We start from the raw sequence: 24279 nt of genomic DNA, 5'->3' as shown, positions 1-24279 counted from the left end.
CCATACTGGTTAATATCTTAGCAAAGCAACAACACACTAGATCCCCTGAATGTTTATTGCCAGGTCTGGCAATACTATTACTTTGTGTTACAAATGTGCTCTAATCCAACATAACCTCTCAGTTTGTCAAGCATATGCTCTCCTTACTATTTTCATATTCATAGGAAACCACAATAGCATTTCTAATTACATATTTCCTGAAATTTTATAGCCAAGGCAAGAAATGCATCCAGAACTTCAGATGTTTCAAATTCAGTTTGGTACGTGAGGGATGTAATCATGTGTCTGGCAACCTGCAATCATGGCAAGGCTGCTTTTCAGTTGCATGTTTTCCTTCTGTAACTGAAACGTGCAATTGCATTTGGCAATAACCATGAATGCTGCAAAATATTAAACCATATAAAGACCAGGGTGTGTTTAATTTCTAAAAGCAAAGCTGCTCTTCACTATATGCTCCTTTCTTTATGGGTCATTCATCTGCAGCATAAGAAAAAAGAAATTCCCATCTTTGAATACAATCTCTCAGTTGAGAGATTACTCAAAATTAAAAATAAAAAAATGAATAAAATAAAATAAAATTAAAAAAAATCCCAAAGAAACAAAGCAAAACAGAAACTCAAACAAAAAACCCCAATCTAATACACCCACCAAACCCAATAAGCCACAACTTAAATTATGCTTTATTTAATGTAGGTTAAAAATATCCTACTTCAGTTGCATGAACAGTTCAATCCAGGAGATGCTACCCTGGAAAGACGCAATTGTTTCACATCCTAAATTAGAATTAAAATGGAATTGTCCTACAAGGAGTGTGATGAGGGCTGAGCTAAAAATACCAACACAGAAAGTGCTGTGGGTTATATCCTTCTCCTGTCATAGCTGAGGAGGAAATTCCCTCTGAGTTCACTTGGGTCAGTAATTTACCCTTTGAGTTTGCATTCCAGTTAACCCTATCATCAGAATTCTTCCTCCCTCAGCCTTTGTCACTCTCCATCTTTTTTCTTCCTGAATTTTTCCTTATCTGCCTGTAGTTCTGTCCTCTTTCCCTGGGACTTATTCCATGTATTTTAGTTTTATTTTTAAATTATGTTATCTGCACTTGTGCACTGATGGATCATAGAGGGAAGGAAGAAGTGGGAAGTGTGTGCTCAGGGTCAGGAGCAGTGTTAGAAGCATGTGTATCACAGAGCACAACTTCACTGTCAGCTGCAGGTGACACAGTCCTACAGGCAGGATGTAAATCCCTCCTGCCTGGAATTACAACATCAGTGTTCACCTAGACAGAGATTCAGAACAGAAAACATCTATTGATTTGTACCACACTAAAGAGGGGATTCTTCCCACGTGACCTTTGTGTCTATTGAAAAAGCCATTATAAAACACAGATTACATCCTGAGCTTGAACTCTCTGTATTGCTTTTAAATGAAAGCCTGATTATTCACCAAATGAACATGTTACAGCAGTCTCTTTTTATTCTATCTTTCATAGGGTCTCTGGAGGAGAGCTCTTTGAACGAATCATTGATGAAGACTTTGAGCTGACTGAGAGAGAGTGCATTAAATACATGAAGCAGATTTCAGAAGGAGTTCAATACATTCATAAGCAGGGTATTGTCCACTTGGATTTGAAGCCAGAAAATATTATGTGTGTCAACAAGACTGGTACAAGTATCAAACTCATTGACTTTGGACTCGCAAGAAGATTAGGTAATGAATTCTCTGCCTATTTCAGTATCACAGGGGGAAAGGGCAGGACAAACAGTAATTCATGCTGCCTATTGTATGGAGAATAAATAGATGCTTCCTATAAATATTTCTGATTTTAGAAAAAAAATAGAGAAGGGAAAAAGAAGACATTCAAGAATGAGAGTAGGGCACCTCATCTTCAAGAGGAGTTTGCAGTGAGGTGCACAGAATCTACCTGTCTGTTTCTGCAGCAGGGTATCCCTGTAGATTCCACCTAAAATACACAGTAATGCTAATCTCAAAAAATATTTACATTTGGTACCATAAAGCACTAACGCTCCAACTAAATACTTCATGAATACTACAATTCCTTTAAACATTTTTAACAGCAGAAATTAAGTTGATGTTCTAGAAAAACTTTCAGATAATTACAGTAATTTTACATTTTCCCATCATTTTTATAATTTCTTATCTTAAACAGCAGGATATTGTCATACATGTTAAAAATCAGAGGAATTCTATAAAAAGCTGTGTTAGCACTACTTAAAAATAATGCAACAGGGGAAATTCAATTTGACAAGCCCTTTTTCTTCCTATGCTGCTTTTTAGCTGCTTTATATCATTCATTTTGGTCTAAACTTCCAACATGTTCTGCAACTTGAAAGTCAAAGACCTTCAAAGTGTCTTGTCTTCATACTGTTCAGCTCTAAAAAGCAGCTTTTCAGTTGTGTTTTCAGCATTAAACAACACCAACATCCCACACTGATATTTTTTCATCTTGCATTTTCACAAAAGAAATAAAAATCATTCCAGGAATTAAAAGGAACAAAAATAGTTTATGAACCTGTTACACTGGGAGAGCTGAGATTTGTGCTCTCCTGACATTAATTGATAATTTACATGAATTCCTACTCTTTATATAATGGGGACCACAAGTGGATACTTACTTGAAATCTTTTGCCTTCCATCTTTGAAAAATCAATAATCTAAAAAATTTTAATAATGATTTTTAAGGGAGTACATGTGAATTACTACGACCTACCTTTTGTTATCTTTTGACACTTAAGTAACAGACTACTGCATTCTCAATGTTATGATTTTACTAAAACAAACCAGGAATGGTTTGTTGAATGAATAAGGGAAAAGAAGTCTGCTAACTCAGATATAAGATGTTTATTTTATTTATTAAAAAAGGAGATAACTGCCATTTCTGCTCCTTCACCAATACAGAGCTGGTAGTGTTCTGGGTGACATGAACTGATTTAGTTCTGTTCAGGGAATAGATGAACTGCTAAGTTCCAGTGCTGGTGTTTTTGTGTGAGAGGTGTGGGAAAGATTTCAGCCCATGATGTTCCAGCTGTCAGTCTGAAAACTGTACATTTACTGCTGCACTGAGTGGATTCCATCAACAAGAGATATAAAGTAAACACAGAATGGCCTTTTTATAGAAACTTCTTCAGCTACCTTTTTAACTTCAGACCACAGTTAAGCCCACATTTAGGAAACAGAACCTATTTTCAGTAGCCTGTTCACATCCATCAGCTTTTCCACTTTTCTGGGCACTAATTCTGGTTCTGATTTTACAACACTGTACATTCATTTGGCTTAATATGCTGCTAATTCTTGCCAGGTTCCATTGTAGATGTTTGCTGTTCATCAGCCTGGCATTCTGGATAGCTCCACTGTGGGTGGCATTCCTTAGGAAGAGAAAGGTCTTTTCCATTCCACACTCAGAAAGCATAAGCACTGTTTTAATTGCAAAAAACAACTGTAACATTTCAGTTGAGATGGTTTCCAAGAGTAGGAAACAACTTTTCCTATTTCATTTACTTACGAAAATAGCTAAAAACACTTCACTAATGCCTGCTTCTTGCCAGTTGTCTTATTTGGTGCACTGAGGGCACATTCCTCCTCCTTGTGTTCCTTCAAGCTTTGTGGCCTTGAAATTGGCTGTCAAATTCACTTTGGCATTGATAGATGTGGGACTGGAGCCCTCATCCTACAGACCTGACCCTGACTGAGCAGAAACTGCTCAGCCAAGGGATTGCTGAAGGGAGCAGTGGCTGATTCTGCACTTCAGCTTCTGAGATTTAACTTTTTGTAACTAGTGCAGGCTAGTGCCTCTAGATATTCAGTGTTTTGATGAGTTTTAAAGATATTAGGACCAGCTCCTTCTGCAGTCATCTTCTGCAGCTAATTAGTTCTCTTGCACTGTCAGGAAATACCAAAGCTGCAGCGGGATATTTTCCTGACCTTTTTTGGTGTGCTGAGGAACACATGTAGAAAATTGTTTAAGATAAACTTCTGGAGGAGAAAAGAGAATGGTTTTTGAGTACTGTAAAGATATATTTTTTAATCAGTTGATTATACACAGTGTCAGCAACAGTTTCCAGCTAGCTTGTCAGCTTTCTATCTGAACTAAGGGATATCCAAACACAGATCTTACTTGTGTACTGAGCTTGCAAACAACTGGGTAAAGACTTGATATATAACTGCATAGAAAGGGTCTTTTCCTTTATTTTTTCTTTTATACACAGAAAATGCTGTGTCAGTTCTTTCACACTGTATGCTTGCACTCAAATGCCATGTTTTCAAAAGACCCCCACATTTCTCTGACCTGTGGGCAGCACATTTTATACACCATCCTTTTGCATACACAGTTGTTCCTGGTAGTTTACACAGTGCACAGAAAAGCCTCCAAACTTGGATGTGAAAATCTGAGCCTGAGACTTGGATGATCATGATGAGGCTTTTAGAAAATAGATTCATTGTGATAAATTTCAGTAATTTCTTGTAAGGACAGCTTGAAAAAAAAATGTAAGTGTTGACTTTAAAATGAAGGCGGATGGGAAAATGGGATCTTAACCTTCCCATTGGCACTTCAAAAAGGAAGGTGATCTCTCTCTCCTTGTTGCCACGTGGAGAATACATTGCCCTTCTTTCTGGCTAAGCTATTTTAGATGCCATGTTAGAAAAAGCATCAGACATTTTGGATTAAGAAAACTCTGATTATGTGACTGCAGGGATATTGTGGAATACTTTTTGAATTTACTTTGTGAAGGATAGTCAGAGAGCAGGATGGTCTTGATGTTGGTGGACTTGCATGGAAGGATGTGGGGAATTTCCTGCAGCTGGTCCCAAGCATGTTCTCTCTGTTTCTGTCTCTACAAATGGTGGGAGCAGGAAAAACTTGTGAAAACGAGGTTTTTGCAATTAATTTACTAAAACCATACCTGAACAGAGCAAAAAGGGGTACCACAGCCTTTAAAATGGGAAACTGGCACAACTGCAAGTGAATTGTTGTGGTTGTGCTAAAAAGTTGCCACAAGCATAGCGTTCAATCATTAGGCAAGTTATTAGCCCCAATATATATATATTTCAGATTTCATTTGGTAAGCTGGGGATTAAAAAGAATGCTCAAAAGAGCACTAGCTCAGGTGTTTGATTACATTTCATGAAATGCCTTAAGAGCTTTCAATGGAGCTAAGTTTGGGAGTGGAGTCTGTACTGGGATCAGTATTTGTGTTGCAAAACTTGGTAAATTAAATTCTGATAAATAAAAATATTCTATTCAGATTCAGTGTTGTGGGCAGGTTGCTTCTTTTGTAGACTCCTGAAAACTTTGATTTGCTGTTGTTTGATGATTTTTTAATTTTTCTCTTGATTATAGAGCTGCAAGTCCCTGTACTCAGGGTAACCGTAACAGGAGCAGGACTGGAATATGTTACATCTGTTTGCCTTCCCATCCATACCTGTTTTGTTTAGATGGTAATCTCTTTGAGAGAGCAATGGTTTCTCTCTAGATATTCTACTGTGCCTAATTTGGCTGCTGCTCTTGCACAAAAGATAAATCTGATGCAATGAATCTCAGTTAAGGCATACACTGATGGTTCAGGCAGATGTGCAGACTGGGCATGAGTTTCTCAACATAAATCCATGCCTGTTTCAAGTTAGACACAATTTATATTCTGTCTTTTTTTATTTTTACAATACAATTCTACTACTGGGATATGGGTTGTTTTTTTTCCCGAGTCCCTAAGATATTTCTTAGTTTTCTTTCTTCCTGACCTTGCTTATTCTTTTTTTCTTCCCATCAGATTTAGAACAAGCACAGATAAAAATGAGCCTGCTGAGATTTGCCTAAGAATTTCTAACTTAATGTTTCACACTATACTAAGAGGATAGACATACCACTTACTTGCTTTTCTCATACCTCCATCACTGTATTTTCCAGCAGGGCTATACTGGTCAGCACAAGAAGAATGCCAAGCCAGTTCACATGTCTCAAGAGCTCATTCTTTCAGTTCATACTGGTAGCAGTAGCTTCACTGTAGATCATTTTAAAAGCATCCACAGAGTGTTGAGGCAGAGAAAATCTAGAATACCTGTGCTACAGGCCAGCTGAATAGAAGTTTGGAGTAGCTGGTGATTTGTGCTTCTCCTTTACCACAGGTGTGCTTGTAGGCAGCCTGGTTTTGAGAGCATGCCCAATCCCAGCTATACTTGTGAGGCAGTGATCTGACTGGTGCACATCACTGCTCCTTCTCTTGTTTCACTGCTGGTCTGTGCCACTTCAAATTTAAGAGGCATGCAACCCACTATTGATTTTCTTTCCTGTTTACACTAGCAGAAAATGTGATGGATTGAAATAGTTATTTCCTATTGTTATAATTTTAGCACTACTGGCTCTTTTTACCACAACATGCAGAGCCCCGAGTTTTGATAAAAGTTCAATAATTTGTGAAAACTGTAACTTCTTTCTGACATGGCAGTCCTGCAGTTCTCTTGTGCAACTGCTAAAGGAATGGAGGCTCAAACACTTTTTTACTTCAGGACATACAAACCCGAATTAAGTACTGATGGCTCTCCTTTTTCAGAGACTTGGTCTTGTGGAAGCTCCTTGCAATAGGAACCTTCTTGTGTGCCTTATGTATTAGCTAAGAAAATAGCAATTCAGGCACCATTTATTTCTTCTGATATGGATCTTTAGCAAAATCACAAATATTAGGGCAAATCTGGTTTTCCTGTTACTGGAAAAAAACTGGTTTTTAAAAAATCTCCATGCAGCAGTTAATGGTTTTCTCTTTCATTCTTCACAGAAAATGCAGGCTCTCTGAAAGTCCTCTTTGGAACACCAGAGTTTGTGGCTCCAGAAGTTATAAACTATGAACCTATTGGATATGAAACAGATATGTGGAGTATAGGAGTTATCTGCTACATTTTGTGAGTACTTTTCTATTCTTAAATTCACAAATCCTGACAGTTCTGAACACACAGTATTTTCATGAACTTCTGAAGTTTTCAGGCCTTTTGTGTTGTAATTAGCAGCTCCAGCATGTTTAATAAAATGTCGCTGTTCTCTGAAGGGTGCAATTGCTAAACTGCAGAAGTGGCAGCTCTGGAAATTCAACTATTTGGTGTTGTACTTCTTACATCATAAACCAACAATGCTTCATCTCATTTAAAAAGACAATGTGACTGTTTTATTATTAAATTCAAACTGTTTTTCCTTTCCAGATGTTAAAGAGAAATATTTGGGCGTGCACTAATAACCAAAAATTTCCATTCTTTTATTCCATGAGAGAAAAGTTTTGTGAAACTTTGGGGTCTCGTGGGACACACTGAAATATCCCAGCATTACCATATCTGTTCACAGTGCATTTTCATTTATTACCAAGCACAAGCTACTGTATAAATGCATTTTATAAGCAGCATGGATTAAGCTTGTGGAAACCCTTTAGAGGATGGTTGGCTGCAGCTCTTGGTTACATATTTCAGTATTAAATTTGATTTTTTTATATTATTTGATACATCATGCTTACAAACAACAGTAGATCTAGAGAAACATATATGGAAATAAGATCTCCATGCCTGGACCAACAAGTGGCTTTCTTCCAGCAGTGATCATTCAATGCCATATAAACAAGTGAGAAGCTTTGGAGCATGGCTCCTTCTCTCTTGCTCCAGCTTCTGTAATAAGGCAGTGGTAAATCTGCTTTGTACTGGCTCTTTTAAAAGACTCTTCTCAATGCCTTTGTTTTTTAAAGAGTCCCCTCTGCCCTGGCTATCCTGCTCTTTGATACCTGGCAATGCACAGCTGTTTGCCTCAGTTTTACTCAGTCATTCTGTGCTCCAGCTTTTCTCATGAGCCTGCACTTGTTCGTGCTCTTCTCATTTCCAAACTAAGCAACACAATTTCCTTACTTGGCCTACACAAAAGCTACCACATCGACTCCCTCGTACTCCCGCAAAGACACGGAATATTTCTGTTATCTTCGGTTTCAGATGTGAAGTGCGCTCCACGCTTCAAGGTCACTTCGCTCTGCCAGTTTATTTACAGGACTTATATTTTCCATTCACTCCCAAGCACTTCTTCCTAGATCCTGAAAGCTCCTCCGGACGTGCGGAGCGCAGCCCACCCAGGCAGCCGCGGGTGACAGACGCTGGCGGGGCTGGCCCGGAGCAGCAGCGCCGCCTGCAGCGCGCCCGGCCCGGCCGGCAGCGCCTCCTGCTCGGGCCCTGCGCTGCTGCAGCTCCGGGAGCGCACACACCCCCAAGGGAACCGTGCGGAACAGGCCGCATGCCTTGAGAAGACCAGTCTGCTTCCCGGTTCCGCTATGCCAAGCAGCGTATTTGGATGCTGTACCATTCAGCTGATGGGGTTGGGTGGTGTTACACTCATTCAGATATGCCTTGTGAAATATATTATTTGTTTGCTAGGGTCGTAACAACATCATAACCTGTCATAAGTGGAAATCTGCGTTACCCAAACACAATGAAAGATATTTCTTTTGATGCATAGTTATTGCCACAATAATAATTAGCAGGATAATCAGTTTTTGTCTTTCTTGCCATAAGAACAAAGTAATAGAAGTTAGGGAGAACCCGTGAGTCATCACTTGGACTTTACCCCTCCACTCCAGACTGACAGAGGTTCCCAATCAGTCTTAACTTTCTTACAGCCAAGCTGTTTTTACAGACTCACAACTATGAGCCATTATCCAAAAGGAACTATCACATCATCATTACAGAATGCAAATAAAAGTCATTGAGAACTGCATCTCTCTTTAGTTGCAGCTCTGCTTTTCCATTTTGATTGTAAGCTCAGAACTGCCAAATCTCTCTCCTGAAGTGCCAGACACGCTCCCTTGGTGTCTGTCCCACACACCATCACTGTGCTCGTACCTGGGCATGTGCATCCCTCTCCCCTGCCATGGGAGTGGGGCTGTGCAGGCAGAGGACAGCACTGAGCTTAGGGGCAGCTCTGCCCCAGGCAGCTACTGGCCCAGAGCTGCTGTGCCCATCATCTGTCCCAAGGGAAACAGCAGGGAACACACAACAGCATCACCTGGCACAACACCTGCCTAGAAAGTGACTGTGTTTCCACAATGTGCTGCTCAACAATGGAAACAAACTGGCTTTAGCAGAGAGCTGCTAAAGTGAGATCTGTAAGTGAAGGATCTTCCCTGCAGAAGGATAAATGGTTGGATGTAATCTTAAGTAGGAAGCAGGGTGACAGCACTCCTCCAAAACCCTGCAGCAAAACCTCTCCCCAGCCCTCTGCTATGCAGATGTAAGTAGAGATATTGCACTCCCTGCTGGGATACTGCATCTGTCTTCCTTCTGGCATGACTGATTTAATTCCATCCTACAGTTCATGGGTTCCCTTTCCACATTTCTAAACTACATATTAAATCCTTTTAATCTTCCTGGATAACTTATTCAGTCCTGTCTCTTCATCTGTCTTTGTTCTTCCTTAAATTTCCGTTTGTATTCTCCACCTCATGCTTTTTATCTTCCACTTTTATCTTGTACTCTGTCCTGTTCTGCATCACAGCACTGTTCCACATCCTTAAGTTGATCTATTGCCTTTGAAATAACAGGCCACAAATATTATAGCTTGTGTATATCATCTCCATTTATGTCTATTTCAGTATTTCTTTCTGCTTTTACAATAATCTTCATCTAATGAAGGTTAAACCTCCTGAATTCTTTCCAGCTCTTTCTGTTCCATTTATTCTTTTGGGCATTGCTGAATTTGCATGGTTTTTTCTGTTTCTAGTTTTTTTCTGATGATCAATTTGGATAGTCATTGCTTTGAATATTTAATAATCTGAAACATTTCCTAATTTTTATTTCAAACCAATTTTCAGTCTAAGGTTTCAGCATTGCATGGGCATACACTAAATGTAATTGCCTTTTTCCTTCTGGCACCATAGGATCCCAGTAGTTTCAGGGAGGAATTGTCTGTGGCTGATTCAAACCCCTGCTTGGAACTATTGTTCCCATAGTTCTCCTGCTTTATCAGTGCCAGGCCGTGTTTATCTTTTCAGCGTAGCTGATCTCTGTCAATTACTATTTTTTAATATACTTTATCTTAGGCTGTGTTTTAATATCATATTTGATCTTGCTGTATACTCTTTTCCTTCAGCACCTTCCTAACAGCACACACTCAGATTCTTCAAACATTCCCTTTCCCTTTTATCCACTGTGCTGTTCATCACTGATGTTCCCCCTCCCTTGTTTGGCAGTTTGGGTTGGTTGAGAGATCTTTCAGCATCGTTCATCTTTTGGGTGTGCTGGCTTGGAACCTGGATAAAGGAAGACACCACTGGCTTACACTCAGCTCCATGTCATGTTAAAAATTTACACCTCTTTATATTAAATATGTGAAAGCACTCTTTGTTCTTTCCTTAATCTAAGTTAGGAAGGCTTTAATGTCAGACTGCACCGCTCAAAGAAAATGTTTTATTTGTTCAGTGGCACTGGCAAACTGTGGCTCCTCATTAATCCACTGGGCATGTGAAACAAGGAGAACAGCACTAACACCCTTGCTTCAGCAGTGAGCTGTCTCCCTTTACATGGGCTCAGTGGTCTGCTTCCTCCAGAGAGGGGCTAAATGTCTCATGGATGTGTGCCCCTGACAAAGTATCCTTAGACTATTTATTTACTTTAGTTCACTTGAAAAATAATTAATTCTCTATGTGATCTCCAGGGTGCAGGTGTCAACATCACATGCTTATTTGACATGCCCTGCACAGGTTTATCAGAAGCAGATATCAAGATCATACTGAGATCTGTTACATTTTTTGTGCTGCCAATGCAAGGCAAAGCCTGTAAGGAGGAGCTGAGTGCCAGCAGTCCCAGGCAGTTGGTGCTGCAAGCTCTGCATGCAGAGGAACACTCACAGTCTGACCCTTTGAGAAAAGCAGCAAAGCCATCTTTCCTGGATTAGTGGGAGTTTTAATGCAAAGATTTCTAGTTGAAATGTCATGGTGTTTGCTACATAGGAATGAAATTTGCATCCACATTGGACCCTTTTCATCTTAACATTTCTAAGTCTGCACTCAGAGCTTTGTTAGAACAGACCAATAAATGTTAAGGAACTCCTAGAGGATAAAATATATTTCTTCTTTATTTAGAAGTGGAAACTGTGAAAGACTTTCTAAACAAATGGTTCTTAACATGCCAGGAAGATGCCTGGTAAAGTAGCTGGAAAAATGTTTTCAGTAAACAACCTGCTGCTTGCCTAAGAGTAACTTTGCAGTGTAAGCTCAGTGTTAATTTTCTGGAGCAGTAGCTCATCTTTATCACTTCAGCATTCCAAAAAGAAATTGTTTCCATTATCTGTCAAAAGAGTTGCTGGACCATTATTACTTTAAATGGCTATTAAGAAATGAACAACCAAGGCTTCAGTCAGTGAAATCTGTGCTAGAGATAAAAATTTCTGGCTATAATCCACACTAGTTGCTGGATTTTGTTTTCTGACTATAGACAAGGATCTAGTTCTCCCTTAGAAGTATTTCCACAACAAGGCAACTGATTCACAGTGTAAAACTGTGATAGAGAGAGAAAATTATTTCAGCTTTGTAAATCTGCAACAGCACATTCAGGAATACAAAAATAGGTTCATTTAAATGTTTGAATGGGTACTGTCACACTGGTGATCAGAAATTACAAAGTGAGTGGAGGCTTAACTGAGACTCACCTGGTAATTTACCAAATGCATGGGATCGAGCAATCCTACCACAGCATTTAAAATTTTATCAGATAATTCTGTGTACAATTCTAAAATTAAAAAAAAAAATGCACACACACATAAACAAAAACAACAGCCAAAGATTTTTTTTTCCTTCTCTAATCTTTTCATCCTTTAGTTTATCCTCACCCTTCAAAAGCTGTGTGGAACATGCAGTACAAGCACTGCTTCTTACAGCACCATGGAAAAGTGGTGTTTCCACATGAGGCAATGTCCCTGAACCTACAGCAGGTTTTTTTGTATGCATATGATCTCTCACTACTGCAGCTGTAACCTCTGGAAACAGACCAAAATCTTGTCCAATGTAGTACAAGAGCTGCACAGCACTATTTGTGGTAATACTGTGCAGAGGTCACCTCTGACATACTTCGATCAATTATTGAAGGGAAAAGGGATTGTTATAGCTCCAGCTGCAGAAGTGCATCCTCTGGAAGCTTAACTGGATGAAGAGAAAATGTGCATCCCTCTTTTGACAATGAGCTAAAGGAATACTTCACAGACCTGTCCTTGTATAAGCTTCTGGCCTGGCTGAGACTGTTGGTCCTATCACAAGGTAAAAACGAGACAAACCAGCAGTTAGTATGTGAACCCAAAATCAGAACTGTGGTCTGCATGAGATTTTCTCACTTGCTAAAACATTCTGGAGAACAGTGACATTGTCACAAGTGAGCAGGTGTTCAGATGTCGGAGAGGAGGTGGGTTTGAGGCCCTGCAGCAATGCTTTGTGATTCCAGGACAGAGGTTCCTGTGCCTCTGGAGGAGCCTGGCTGTGGGGCTGGAGGGGCAGAGCAGCGGTGCCAGCTCTGCAGAGCTGTCCTGCAGGCACAAACTGCTCTCCAGTGTCAAACAGAGGCGTGGTGAAGTTGCTTTAGGGGGGCATTTTTGGTATGTTCATCTTTTAGCCTTTGGTAACTTGTGTCTGTTTTATCTTCACAAATGGATTTATGCAACCTTACACATTTACAAAGTCAGAATTCACTGCTGCATTCGAGTGCACCACATATAATGGAAAGTAAGACAGCAAATACATTCTGTTCTGATTTACCTTGTTCTGCCTGAGAATAAACAAACCTTTTATCTTCAGCTCATGTATTATTACTAAGAAGTTTCTGAAGTATACATGTAAGATTCTAGAGTCTGCTGTACTGCACACAACTTCCAGAAATGGTAAAAGATTTAGTGTCTGCTCTGTGTGAGACTTCAAAGAGTGTGTGCTTCTGCTTTGCTTATAAAATAAAATGCTTAGGAACAAATCAGATTTTGAATGTAATAAGAAGCAAAATAACTTTGAAGGAGATCACTCTAATATGTTTAATCTAATAGCTCACTTTATTTGAACCCAATCTTTTTTTTAATCAGTCTGTTCTGTGATATTCAGTGGCACCATATTCATATAGTATCATTTCCATGTAGTGTTTTCAGAACTACAATAAATTACGCTTATTTTTCTATATTTAAAAAAAAAAGTAGTACTGATTAACACAATTGTACAGAGAAACCAAAAAAAAGTCTGTAAAAAGTCATGAAGAATAGTTTATTCTGTAAATTGCATGCCAGGAGGACCTGGAAAAGTGAATAACTTGCAGTTCTAAGGAATGAGCAACCTTTCACCTCTAAGTTTTTCTCTGAAAGCGTGATATATACAGGCATCAAAATTATCCAGATGCACAGTGTAATAAAGGATAATGCTCAACTGCAGAAAGAGTGCTAAAATGACACCATGATGTTCTGTAATTGCCTTTCACTGGCAATTTATCAGTTATATTGTATAAAAAGCCTTGGAAACTCAACTTAGGTTATAGGAGAGCATTATTTCCATTTCATGCATCATCATGACTGATGGAGAACATAAAGACCAAATCACTTCTGGATGCATCTGCATAACTCCACAGCCTGCAGTGATGCAGCACTGTTTTATCTGTCTGCATAATTTAGGGTGTGTTTGTTTACAAAATAGCCCTGTGGATTTTGTTATTTCATTATGCATCTTTCTTCTTGGGGTCTCTCTGTAGAAGTAAATGGAATAAAATGTACAAAATCCCCCTTGGTTTGATAGTAAAGGCAGCAAAATATCCCCAAAACTAGATGATCTCCAAAAGTCCCTTCCAACCCTAACAGTTCCGTGATTCTGAGGAAATACCAGGGGGAAAAGAAAGATATTCCACTAAATTTAGTGTGAAAAATCCAGTATTAGTTATGCAGAACTAGAGAAGCCATTTAACAAACTACTTTTCTCCAGCTTCACCTAATTCTAATTCTCCTCAAAAGTGTCTGGGGAAAAGAGAAAGAAACTAGAAAAATGTGCCTTTCAGTTTTGCTGGGAAAGTTCTGGTTTCCTTCCCATAAGACTATCTGTAGTTAGTTTTGAGTCCCTTTTAATTGAATTTAGTTTTTTAAGCAAGCTTTTGTTGATAAAGAGCTGCAGAGCACGGGAGATTTTAATCACACGCGATTTTAACTCGCTCCTCCGGTAATTAGCGAACTGACGTGCTTTGTTCTGCGTGTGTCTGTTCTGTCCCCAGGGTCAGCGGACTTTCTCCTTTCATGGGAGACAACGACAACGAAACCCTAGCCAATGTCACCTCAGCGACGTGGGACTTCGATGATGAGGCTTTCGATGAAATCTCTGACGATGCCAAGGACTTTATCAGCAATCTACTAAAGAAAGACATGAAGTAAAGCTGCTGGACTTACTCTTCACTTTCTGTGTTTGCGTTTGCAGTTGCCATTCGTGTTGCCCCTGGATCTCCCCATGGCCGCAGCATCTCTGGCCATACTTTATAAGGAGCTGTGGTGCCGGCTCCGGGTGTGCAGCGCTCTCTGTTCGCTCACGGGCTGCAGGGGCTGAATGGAGCTTTTGCTTCACTCGCCGGCTCTTTGTGCTCTTCCCTCCCCTCGGGCGAGGGGCACCGGGGCTTTTGTGTGGCCACTCCGATCCCACTCTTGCGTGACACACATTCCTGCATGACACGTTCTGTCTCGCTCTGAATGGCTTGTAGTTTTGACATGTGTCACTTTTAAGTGTGGTACCTCTGAGTAGGCAGCTTCCCTATAAATGTAGTAATTGGGCAAGAAAAAAAAGTCAAAGTTGGAAGCCCTGTTTGCAGAAATGTCTGAACAAAGCAAGGAAAATAAACACACTTCTTCCAATGAGTTTGCAAGTGGAGAACAGAGGGTTATTTACTTGTGCATCCTGAGCAAAGTGAAGAATAGGTGTGGCAAGAGATTTGGACATTTCTGTTCTGTTAAATGTTCAGGAGGGTATTAAGTGGTGGGATGGTGAAATCTCTGTAAGTGAAGGAAAGGAGATCTGGGACAGGGTTCTGCCAGCATGAAGCAGCTGAATCACTGCCATTGTGGCTCTGCTGTATGTGTTCCATGCCTAAAACATACGGCTTTTCCTGCTTTGTTTTATAATGTTTTATTAACACTTAAAAATGCACAGTTTTCTCTCAAAAAGATCTACAGAAATTGTGAAAGTTAGTTTAAGAAGTTAGAATGGCTGGGAAAGCAAAACCATGTGATCTTTATCGCTAAATTTAGGAAATAGAAAAATCAGATCCCAGCAAAAAGAGCACAAAATAATGTTACAGCAGGTAGGTTCTTCTGTCTTTATTGGCAACACTGACTGGTCTTTTTATACAAAAACAGGAGTCGCTTAAATTGTACTCAATGTCTTCAGCATCCCTGGCTGCAAAAAGACACCAAAAACATGGAAGCCAAAAAACTTTCCAAAGATAGGATGAAGAAATATATGGCCAGAAGAAAATGGCAGGTAATGAAGAGAACGTGGAATTGGGCTAGATATCCTAATAAATCTCTTTATTTTTAATGTTTTTGATTCTGGGGAACACATCATACCAGGGGGGTTCTGCTCTGGTGAAAGCTCTGGCGTGGCCAGGGTGGGTATACAGGACACCAGTTCTGGTTCCTGCAGCTGGGCAGTAGGAGGGTGCACAGCTGGACATAGATTACACAGGATGATCCCATTTCAGGTGCTAAAAGGTATTGAGCTCAAGTACAGTTTTTCTACTCTTCTGGGGGTACACCTCTCTCTCCCCTGCCATCTCCCTGCCACAGAGAGCTGGAGGATTGTGTAAGTCTTAACAAACCTGAACAGTTCAGGTAAAACTTACCTGCCTGGCCTCCCTAAAGATACCTTATTTTGTGGCAGTTTCATTCTACTTAGACAAGAGTTCTGTCTTGTTGGAACCTCCTGAGCTTCCCATGCATTCAATCAGACTTGTTTTCTCTAACATATTCAATATCTTCTTTTTTCCTAATGCTGGAACAGGAGTAGCAGATCTGTCTGTGCCACGCTGATAGCTACAGGAGTTGTGTGAAATCCTGAATCCTTTTGAGTAGCCTACAAAATTCTAATTTGTGTAAATCTACCTTATATTCCCTCTTATGCTCTGCTCGTTTCTTGAAGCTCATGCAATACAAGTGTCTGTACTACAGCCCTCATAGTTTGAGCATATTTTAGTAGCCTGGTGGTTGATCCTGGGTCCTGTCAGAGTCTGCTCCCATCATGCAGATGGTGCTTTCTCATTCATTTCATATCAGCTCGTTATCCATGTTGGATGAAATTCAGCCCAGCCCAGAAGGCAGTGGAGAGAGGCATCCCCCACCAGAGTTCAGTTCCAGTTACACAGGACAGGGCTTCTCCTCTCTCACAGTGCTTTTTATCCGCAGCTAACAGAGACATTCATTTAGGTATGAGTTCATCAGGGGAAGTTTATATCTGCAACTAAATTTGGTAATTCAGTCCAGCCTGCTCTGTCTCTCCTAGAACAACTGAGCTATATATAAGCAGTTTGTCCACCAATTCCAGTGAGGTTTGCAGAGATCCCAGATAATTTGTCCGAAGCACGATTGTTGCAGAAAATCACATGCCTGTTGGATTGGATTGATCAGTAGCCTTTTCTGTTATGTCTTAGAAAACAGGCCATGCTGTCCGGGCAATAGGAAGACTGTCGTCCATGGCAATGATTTCTGGTATGAGTGGGAGGAAGGCCTCTGGGAGCTCGCCTACCAGCCCTATAAATGCAGACAAAGCAGAGAATGAAGGTAAGGATTTTTTTCTGCCCCATATTTTTACCTGTCTCTGAATCAATCCTACTAAAACTTTAAGCAAATTGCTAAAGACCAATCATTGAGTTGGATATTCCTATGCTCTCTCTCCCTCTGTTTTTATCTTCTTATTTTTTAAAGAAATCTGTAAAAAAATCATTCTTTTTATATTGTCCCGCTACTCGAAATGTCACAGTATAAGCACAGCAGTAAACTTTTCTTTTTAAAGCCAAAGAATTAAGGCAGATTTGTCAGCTGCACTTTCTCTGAGTTTGGGAATGCATGTTTATACAAAGATGACAATGATGTATTGCCTTCTCATGCAAGCAAGCAAGCAAGGAAGCAATAAAGTATTAACACTTGCTGTAACTATGGCATACACCCTGCATTAACTGTGCTCCTCAGACAGGGCATTTAAGGAAATGTCTGCATTACACCCATAGGTCCCCAGATTAAATGTGAATTAGTGGTGTGTAGCAGTCAGAGGTGCAAATTTTTGACACTGCTGGAAAATCACACAAGTAATTTTGATAAATCCGCATAGACTGTAGGCCTGATACATGTGGAGCTCATTTATCCCTCTGACTAGCAAAAGTCCAACTTTGGTTAGAAACAAATTCAAGGGAAAAATACTGAGGATAGTGCTACTGAGTAGCATGGTGGCCCTGCACGTACATTTCTTTCTATTTATGGCCTGAATCTTTGCCCAGCTGCAAAAGATTGGCACAAAGCTAAGAAGCCAATATCCTTACTCTCTTGTTAGTCTGACAGAATTAAGTGAAATAAAAAATGCTTTCATTACCATCTGGTCATTAAAAACTAAAATACATTTTTGAGAACATGCCCTGTGAAATCGTTCACTAACTCTCTGCTTTCCTCCAGATGCTTTCCTCGAAGAAGTGGCTGAAGAAAAGCCCCATGTAAAGCCATATTTTACTAAAAAAATCCTTGACATGGAAGTTGTGGAAGGAAGTGCTGCTAGATTTGACTGCAAAATTGAAGGTACTTTGAATAAGCATGTCTATGTCTTTCTTTCCTTCCTTGTCAGCTTTCTGCACTGGGCAATTGTTTCAATTTTTCAGTTTTTATTTCTGTATTATTGTTGAGTTGGTGCCATTTTGCTTTACCAATATCTGCATGTTACAGCATGAATGTGTTGCAATAACAGAAATTATCTGAAGCTTGTTCTGTGCTTGCCACACAACAGAAGTCTCCAGGAGTCCACATGTGAATCACTAATTTAGAATAGCAAGTGGGAACTGTCATTTAATTTTTGAGGGAACAGTAAAAGCAAGATACAAAGTAGAAGCATAAATTCCCATAGTATACACTTAGACAGAGACCAAGAATTAGTAGGAGGTCAGTTGTCTGAAATGACAGACCAGTTTCAGGTCACCTCAAGATAATTTTAAGCCATACATACATTTTATTAAAGGCAAACAAGTATGTACATGAATGAGAAATAAAGATAATATTCTTGTGCTGGTCACATAAGTCACATCTAGAAAATACTGTTCTGTTGTTTGGGGGTTTAAAACTTACTTTAAAGAAACCTCAGACTGGAATATGCAAAGTATAAGGTTATTACAAGACACATATGGAGTGTGGGCATGGTCACCCAAGAGTCTAAAGGCCAAGACCACTGCCACTTCTCCTGCAATGAGACTGAACCTTGTGTATGTCAGTTGTGAATGAAAACTAGAAATTTGGAAAGAAGAGCTGTGAAAACAAAACAGGTAGGGTCAGTACCATCCTGCATGTTACAAGTTAATTCATAATCTTAAAATGGGGAAATCAGAAACTGCCTCATCGACCTTCTGTTTGTTTCTATGCTCCCAATCTTTCCCTGCCTGTGTTTCCTACCTCACAGTGGAGATGTGAGGATGGATTATTATTGCTGATGAGTGCTCAGTATCAGAGGTATGTGCACAAGTACTGCACAGAATAAAACAGATGGATGTACCACGGCTGATGTTCCAAACTTTGCAGTGCATTGCTGTAATGTTCACTGTGTATTAGGGATTCCTGCACTTTATTTCTGCTCAGTGGGGAGTTATCCTCCCATTGCAGTCCAGAACTTGGCTGAGACCACAAACCTTCAATTTGTTACAGCAGCCAAGAGTACTGTATAAGGGATTGTTCTGCAGCAGGCATTGTGCACTGCTGCTCCGAGGCTTAGCAGAGCCATTTGCTTCATAAAAGGCTCTGAAATTCCTGTTGAGATGCACAATCAAAATGCTTTTCTTAGACTTCCTCGCTTACCCTAACAAACATAGAAAAGGAGAGTGCAATGTAAGGCGCAGATTAGGAGAAGGAAGATTTAGAATAACCAGAGCAAAGCAACCTGAGAAAGATATTAAATTGTAAGCCCAAAACAGCTTACCCTTGAAATTCTAAATCTCGGTGTTGGGAGCTGTTGTCTCTGGAGAAGCTGCAGTGTAACGTGAGCCTCAGATGCACTGTCAGGAGTTCCCTGGCTGATGGCTACAGCACACAAAAAACTGTCTGCAGGCACTGCTAAAGGACTGGGAGGAGGAATCCAGCGAGTACTGCAGTGCTCACTGGACTGCAGTTTTTGCTATTCATAAAAACAGTTTCAGGTAAATGTAAACTAAAAAAGCCTCACATAATCTACATTTATTTTCCATAGAAATCAATGAAATATTTGTCTATCAACACATTGGCACGTCCATGCACAGGAATTATGGCAAATAAGGTAATTAGCGCTCAGTTAACGCTCGTTTATTGCAGTCACTGTTCTCTCTCGCTCTTCCAGGCTATCCCGACCCCGAGGTGATGTGGTTCAAGGACGATCAGCCTGTCAAGGAGTCCCGTCACTTCCAGATAGATTACGATGAGGAAGGGAACTGTTCTTTGACTATTTCTGAAGTATGTGGGGACGATGATGCCAAATACACCTGCAAAGCTGTTAACAGCCTTGGGGAAGCCACGTGCACCGCAGAGCTCCTTGTGGAAACAATGGCAGAAGGAGAGGGAGAAGGAGAAGATGAAGAGGAGGAAGAATGAAACAAGGCTAAAAAATATATAAATATTTAAAGACTCTCCTTATAAGGCTCAGAAAACCAAGTTATCAAAAGCACCTTGTGTGAAATGTAGGTCTTTGGGGGGGTTGTTATTTCAGCATGATCAGTTGATACCTGTTAGCTTTATGTATGGGCATTACTTCAAACCAGCAAGCTATCTAAGTTGCTAGAATGATTGGATTGACTTTAAGCAAGCCATCAACTAAGTTGCCCAGACAAATTTTAAAATCAAATGTATGGAAACCAAGTTATATTCTGAACATCCTAAAGAAAAACAGTCTATTTGCTGAGCTCATTGCTCTTTACCATCATTTTTCTCAGCCAAAACTGCAGCTAAGTTGGCTCCCCGAGATCTACTTTAAAGGAATCATTGGCCAGACATGCAGTGAATCTCTCCAGTCCTGAGGAATAGGCTATCCCCTGAGCTGTATCTTCTGTAAGGGAAGGTTTGACACAGCTAGCATTACAGTCTGTATGTTGGCAAGGTTCATTTCTCATTTGCTTTAAGCAGAGTCTCACAGTCCAAACTTCAGACATTTTCACTGCCTCTGTTAGTGCCCTTGTATTACTGGCTAGCATTAAACATCCAGGGGGTTTCCTGAGATACTCCTGATCTTGCTTTTAGCCAGCTGATCCCACTTTGTCATCTTTCCCTTATGGAGCCTGTTCACTTCAGTGCAGTTGCAGCTGCCTACTTAAGAAACAGACTGAAAACACAAAGACTGAGAATATTTTCTGTGTTGCTGGTCAGTCTAATAAAGACTTATGAATCATATATATGCTGCTGTGAAAAAACAGGTTATTGCACAATCAGTGATTTCTCTGTGCATGTCTGTGAATGGAATCCCAGGTTAGTTAAAGTTTTACTTGCATTTATTTGGCAATTGCAAAACAGATTTCAACTGATAATAAGCTGGAAACTCCCACAGATTTTTCGAGTAGCCAAAAAAGATAGTAGCCTGGATTACAAACTCCTCTATTCTTAGCAATTTCCAAAGAATCTTAACCTATATAGGACCTATTTCTACCTTATGAGCTTGACTGTCTTGTTTTTGTCTTGAACCTGCACCAGTAAGGCTGCTGTGTTTTTTAAAAACGCAGAAAAACAAAACAAAACAAAATCCAAACCCCATTTTTTTTTCTCAGAAATGGTTAACGCACTCAGACTTAGTAACTTTGCTTTCCTTTCACAGTATTGGCACTTTTTAATTTTTTTTTTTGTTGTTCAGAGGTAATATCAGAGGCTGCAAGGTGATTATGCATAATCCAAAACCAGTGTGTCTTATATCTATGTATCATTCCAAAAGTGATTTTCTTTTCCACTTTTTGTGTGTAAAGTGCAACCGTTTGCATTTCAAAGGTTACCTCTTTTAAAAAAAGACATTACCTTAAATCCTCACCATTAAGTAGTCAGTGTACTTTAATACAGGTGTGTACATTATCAACCTTAGGTTGTTTGATATTACCTAGTTGTGTATGTTTCATATGATTTGCTCTTCTACATTCAAAGCTCAACTAATGTGGATGACACGATGGTTTGTAACTGCTTTACTCTTTGTTGCTAAGTTCAGATTGCCAGCATGTCTTTTCTTTTTGATTGACAAAAACCTCTTGTTATACTAAACACAGTATTGCCACAATTCCTTATTAGGAAAGGTTTTGAATCTGATTTAGAGCATACAGAGCTTTCCTCACTTTTTTTTTTTTTTTTTAATGTTTTAGGCAACAACGGGGTGTATTTTGTACCTTAATATGCTAATATTCTCCCTGTTTGTTAAACCATCAGAATTGCAAAGATGAGACCGCTACGGCTGTAGTTACTCACGGTTCCTAAATAAATACTACCACAAAGCACACTCCTTGTTTGCTCTATTGCAGCGCCACCGTGTCCCCCTGGGCCAAGCCTCCCCTCCTGACCCTCACAGCTGCTGGCCACACAAACCCTTGGGTTTTGTGCAGCCTCCCTGATGTCTGTGGGGCTGGCAGCCATGGCTCTGCCACGTCTCCAGCAGCATCACAGGCCTCAGTGGAACGTGGATGGGGCACCAGGGAGCTCTGGGTCTGTTTCACAACTGGAAATTCCTGTACGGTGGGGAAACGCAGAGTTCTGAAAGACTGTGGGAGGAAGAGAGAAAAAAAAATCAGGGACGTCTCAAGGTAGATATGAACTTAACCAATGTTTCTAAAAACTGTAAAGACAAAGATAAAGACAAATCTGCTTGTGCTGCCTTTATTCTGACTTCTGTTAACATGCAGCCCACGTCACCACAAATCAAGCAGGACCACACAGACTCCCTTGAAGCAAAGATTGTGCAAACACCCTGCTTGTAGCAACGTGCTTCTTGAGCAAATCTTCAGCCCTTCAAACAGCCCTCTCTGCAAGGTGTGCCCCACTGTCTAGTGAATGTACCTGGCTTTGTTCAGTGACTGCTGGTTCCACCCAGGTAGGCACACACCTGAAGCAGAAAAGGTCTGGGGGTGCACGCACTGGGTATCAAAGCCCACAGAGAATTGCTGCTCCTGCACAGATGTTCCCTTCCCTCTCCTCCTTCACTAGTCCTTTTGTGTTCCACAGGCTAGAAACTGCCTGTTTTTATTTTGCCCCAAGAATACTCCAAGGAGTTTACCATCTCCTTCTAGCTTCCTATTAACATCCATTCTAGTCTGCAGGAAACAATGACTTCTACTTTCAACAGTATGTGGCATGCATCTGATCCAGCTCTGAGCAATTGACTCCAAGGTGTATTTGACCTTGATTTGTTTTATTTTGTTTGAAGAATAGAATTCGATTTCCACTGAAGAAAGATAATTTACGTACTTGAAGCCCTGTCTCGTTTTGCCAGCCGTGGTCTATTATTATTTCTATAAACCTTGCCTTGGTTGTATAATGTTTGCAGAAATCCACTCTTGGGGTGTCATTGGCATGAAACCCCAATAGCAGAGGTCATGCAAGACACTGGTACTGCCCGAGGTGGACCACTTAATTCTCCTTGTATTTCTTTTGTATGACTTTCAATCTTCTCAAGAGACAACAGAGAATTTGGGACTAGCTGCTGTATTTCACTACTTGTGTTTCTGGGTTTGCAGAAACTTAATTTACTTAATGACCGTTCTGTGAACTTCCCAAGCATCCTGTGCACATTTCTGGCTGATGAGGAGATCTTTGCTAATTGCACGCAGGGCATGCAGTCGGCTGGGTCTCTGCATCCCTCTGCTGACAAGGAAGAGAGCACTGGACTGCACAGCCCTCTCCTCTGCAGTGACTGTCAGACTTTGCAAACAGAGATTTTTTTCTTTTTTTTTACTTGCATATATGAATAATGAATGGTTTCTGTAAAATTTCTCGGTATGTTTACTGCAACATTGCTCTAAAATATAGCTGTTTGAAACGGACTTCTCATAAATCATTTTTGCATTTTAAGCCCTATTGTCTTCAGGAGACATGCACATGAATTTATTAGGCCACAAAAATACTCATATGGAAGCAGAATCTTCTGAGATGGAGAGTGAGGCTTATGCTGTTATTCTGCACTGCTCATAAAGGGACTGCACCATGACGTGCATGGGAAATAAACCGAGAGATGTTTACAGGAGCGGAGAAGTAACTCCACAACGTGTTTACGATTTCTGTAGGGGAGAAAAAGTAAAAATTCTTCTGTTGTGGCTGCTCAGAAAGGCAGTTATGTCTTCCCTCAAAAGGATGCTTCAATGTTTGTTGCTGGGTAAGACTTTTGTTCTTGTAAAAGAGCTTCGGCAGGAAATGAATTACAACATGTTATTCACACAGCATCACAGAATTGTTGGGGTGGGAAGCGGCTCTGGAGCTCAGGGTCCCTGAGCAGGTGGCACAGGCACTGTCCAGGTGTGTTTGGGATGTCTCCAGAGGGGACACGCCACGACTTGGCTGCACAGCCTGTTCCAGTGCTCCGCCACCCCCAGTGTAAAGTTCTTCCTCATGCTGAGGTCAAACTCCTTGTGTTTTAGTTTGTGACCATCGCTCCTTGCCCTGTGGCTGGGCACCACCGAAAACTCTAGCACCATCCTCTTGGTACCCTTTGAGATATTTACGTGCATTAATGGAGACCGCCTCTCAGTCTTCTCTCCTCTGATCTATATTATAAAAGTCATGAAAACCTACGAGATACTCCAAAAATAACCTTACATTAGCGTTAACGCTACTAACGTCTCTAAGGACACGGCAGACAAATTTCTCGCTGCTGAGGGGTGTTTTGACCCAGCCCTCAAAAGCGAGCGAGCAGGCCGCCGGTCCCCGGTCGGGCAGCGCTCCCTGTCCCCGGGCAGCCCCCGCTGTCCCCGGGCAGCGTTCCCTGTCCCTCAGGCAGCCCCCGCTGTCCCCCGGGCAGCGTTCCCTGTCCCTCAGGCAGCCCCCGCTGTCCCCGGGCAGCGCTCCCTGTCCCCGGGCAGCCCCCGCTGTCC

At 40.7% G+C, this 24279-nt stretch overlaps 1 protein-coding gene across 2 annotated transcripts in view; it reads left to right on the top strand.

Moving 5' to 3' along the window:
• Window positions 1-21696, top strand: part of MYLK (myosin light chain kinase) — a 190201-nt gene extending 168505 nt beyond the window's left edge. For both annotated transcript variants that reach the window (XM_079311011.1, XM_079311012.1), the window contains 7 exons: window positions 1490-1707; window positions 6786-6909; window positions 14248-14400; window positions 15377-15500; window positions 16666-16795; window positions 17681-17800; window positions 19575-21696. In XM_079311011.1, coding sequence (XP_079167137.1) covers window positions 1490-1707; window positions 6786-6909; window positions 14248-14400; window positions 15377-15500; window positions 16666-16795; window positions 17681-17800; window positions 19575-19825 — 1120 coding nt within the window. In that variant the 3' untranslated portion in view covers window positions 19826-21696. The remainder of the gene's footprint in view (window positions 1-1489; window positions 1708-6785; window positions 6910-14247; window positions 14401-15376; window positions 15501-16665; window positions 16796-17680; window positions 17801-19574) is intronic.
• The last annotated feature ends 2583 nt before the right edge of the window (window positions 21697-24279 follow it).

Source organism: Erithacus rubecula (assembly GCF_903797595.1).
Source record: "Erithacus rubecula genome assembly, chromosome: 8".
Taxonomy (NCBI): domain Eukaryota; kingdom Metazoa; phylum Chordata; class Aves; order Passeriformes; family Muscicapidae; genus Erithacus; species Erithacus rubecula.
This window is presented reverse-complemented; position numbering and strand designations above follow the sequence as displayed.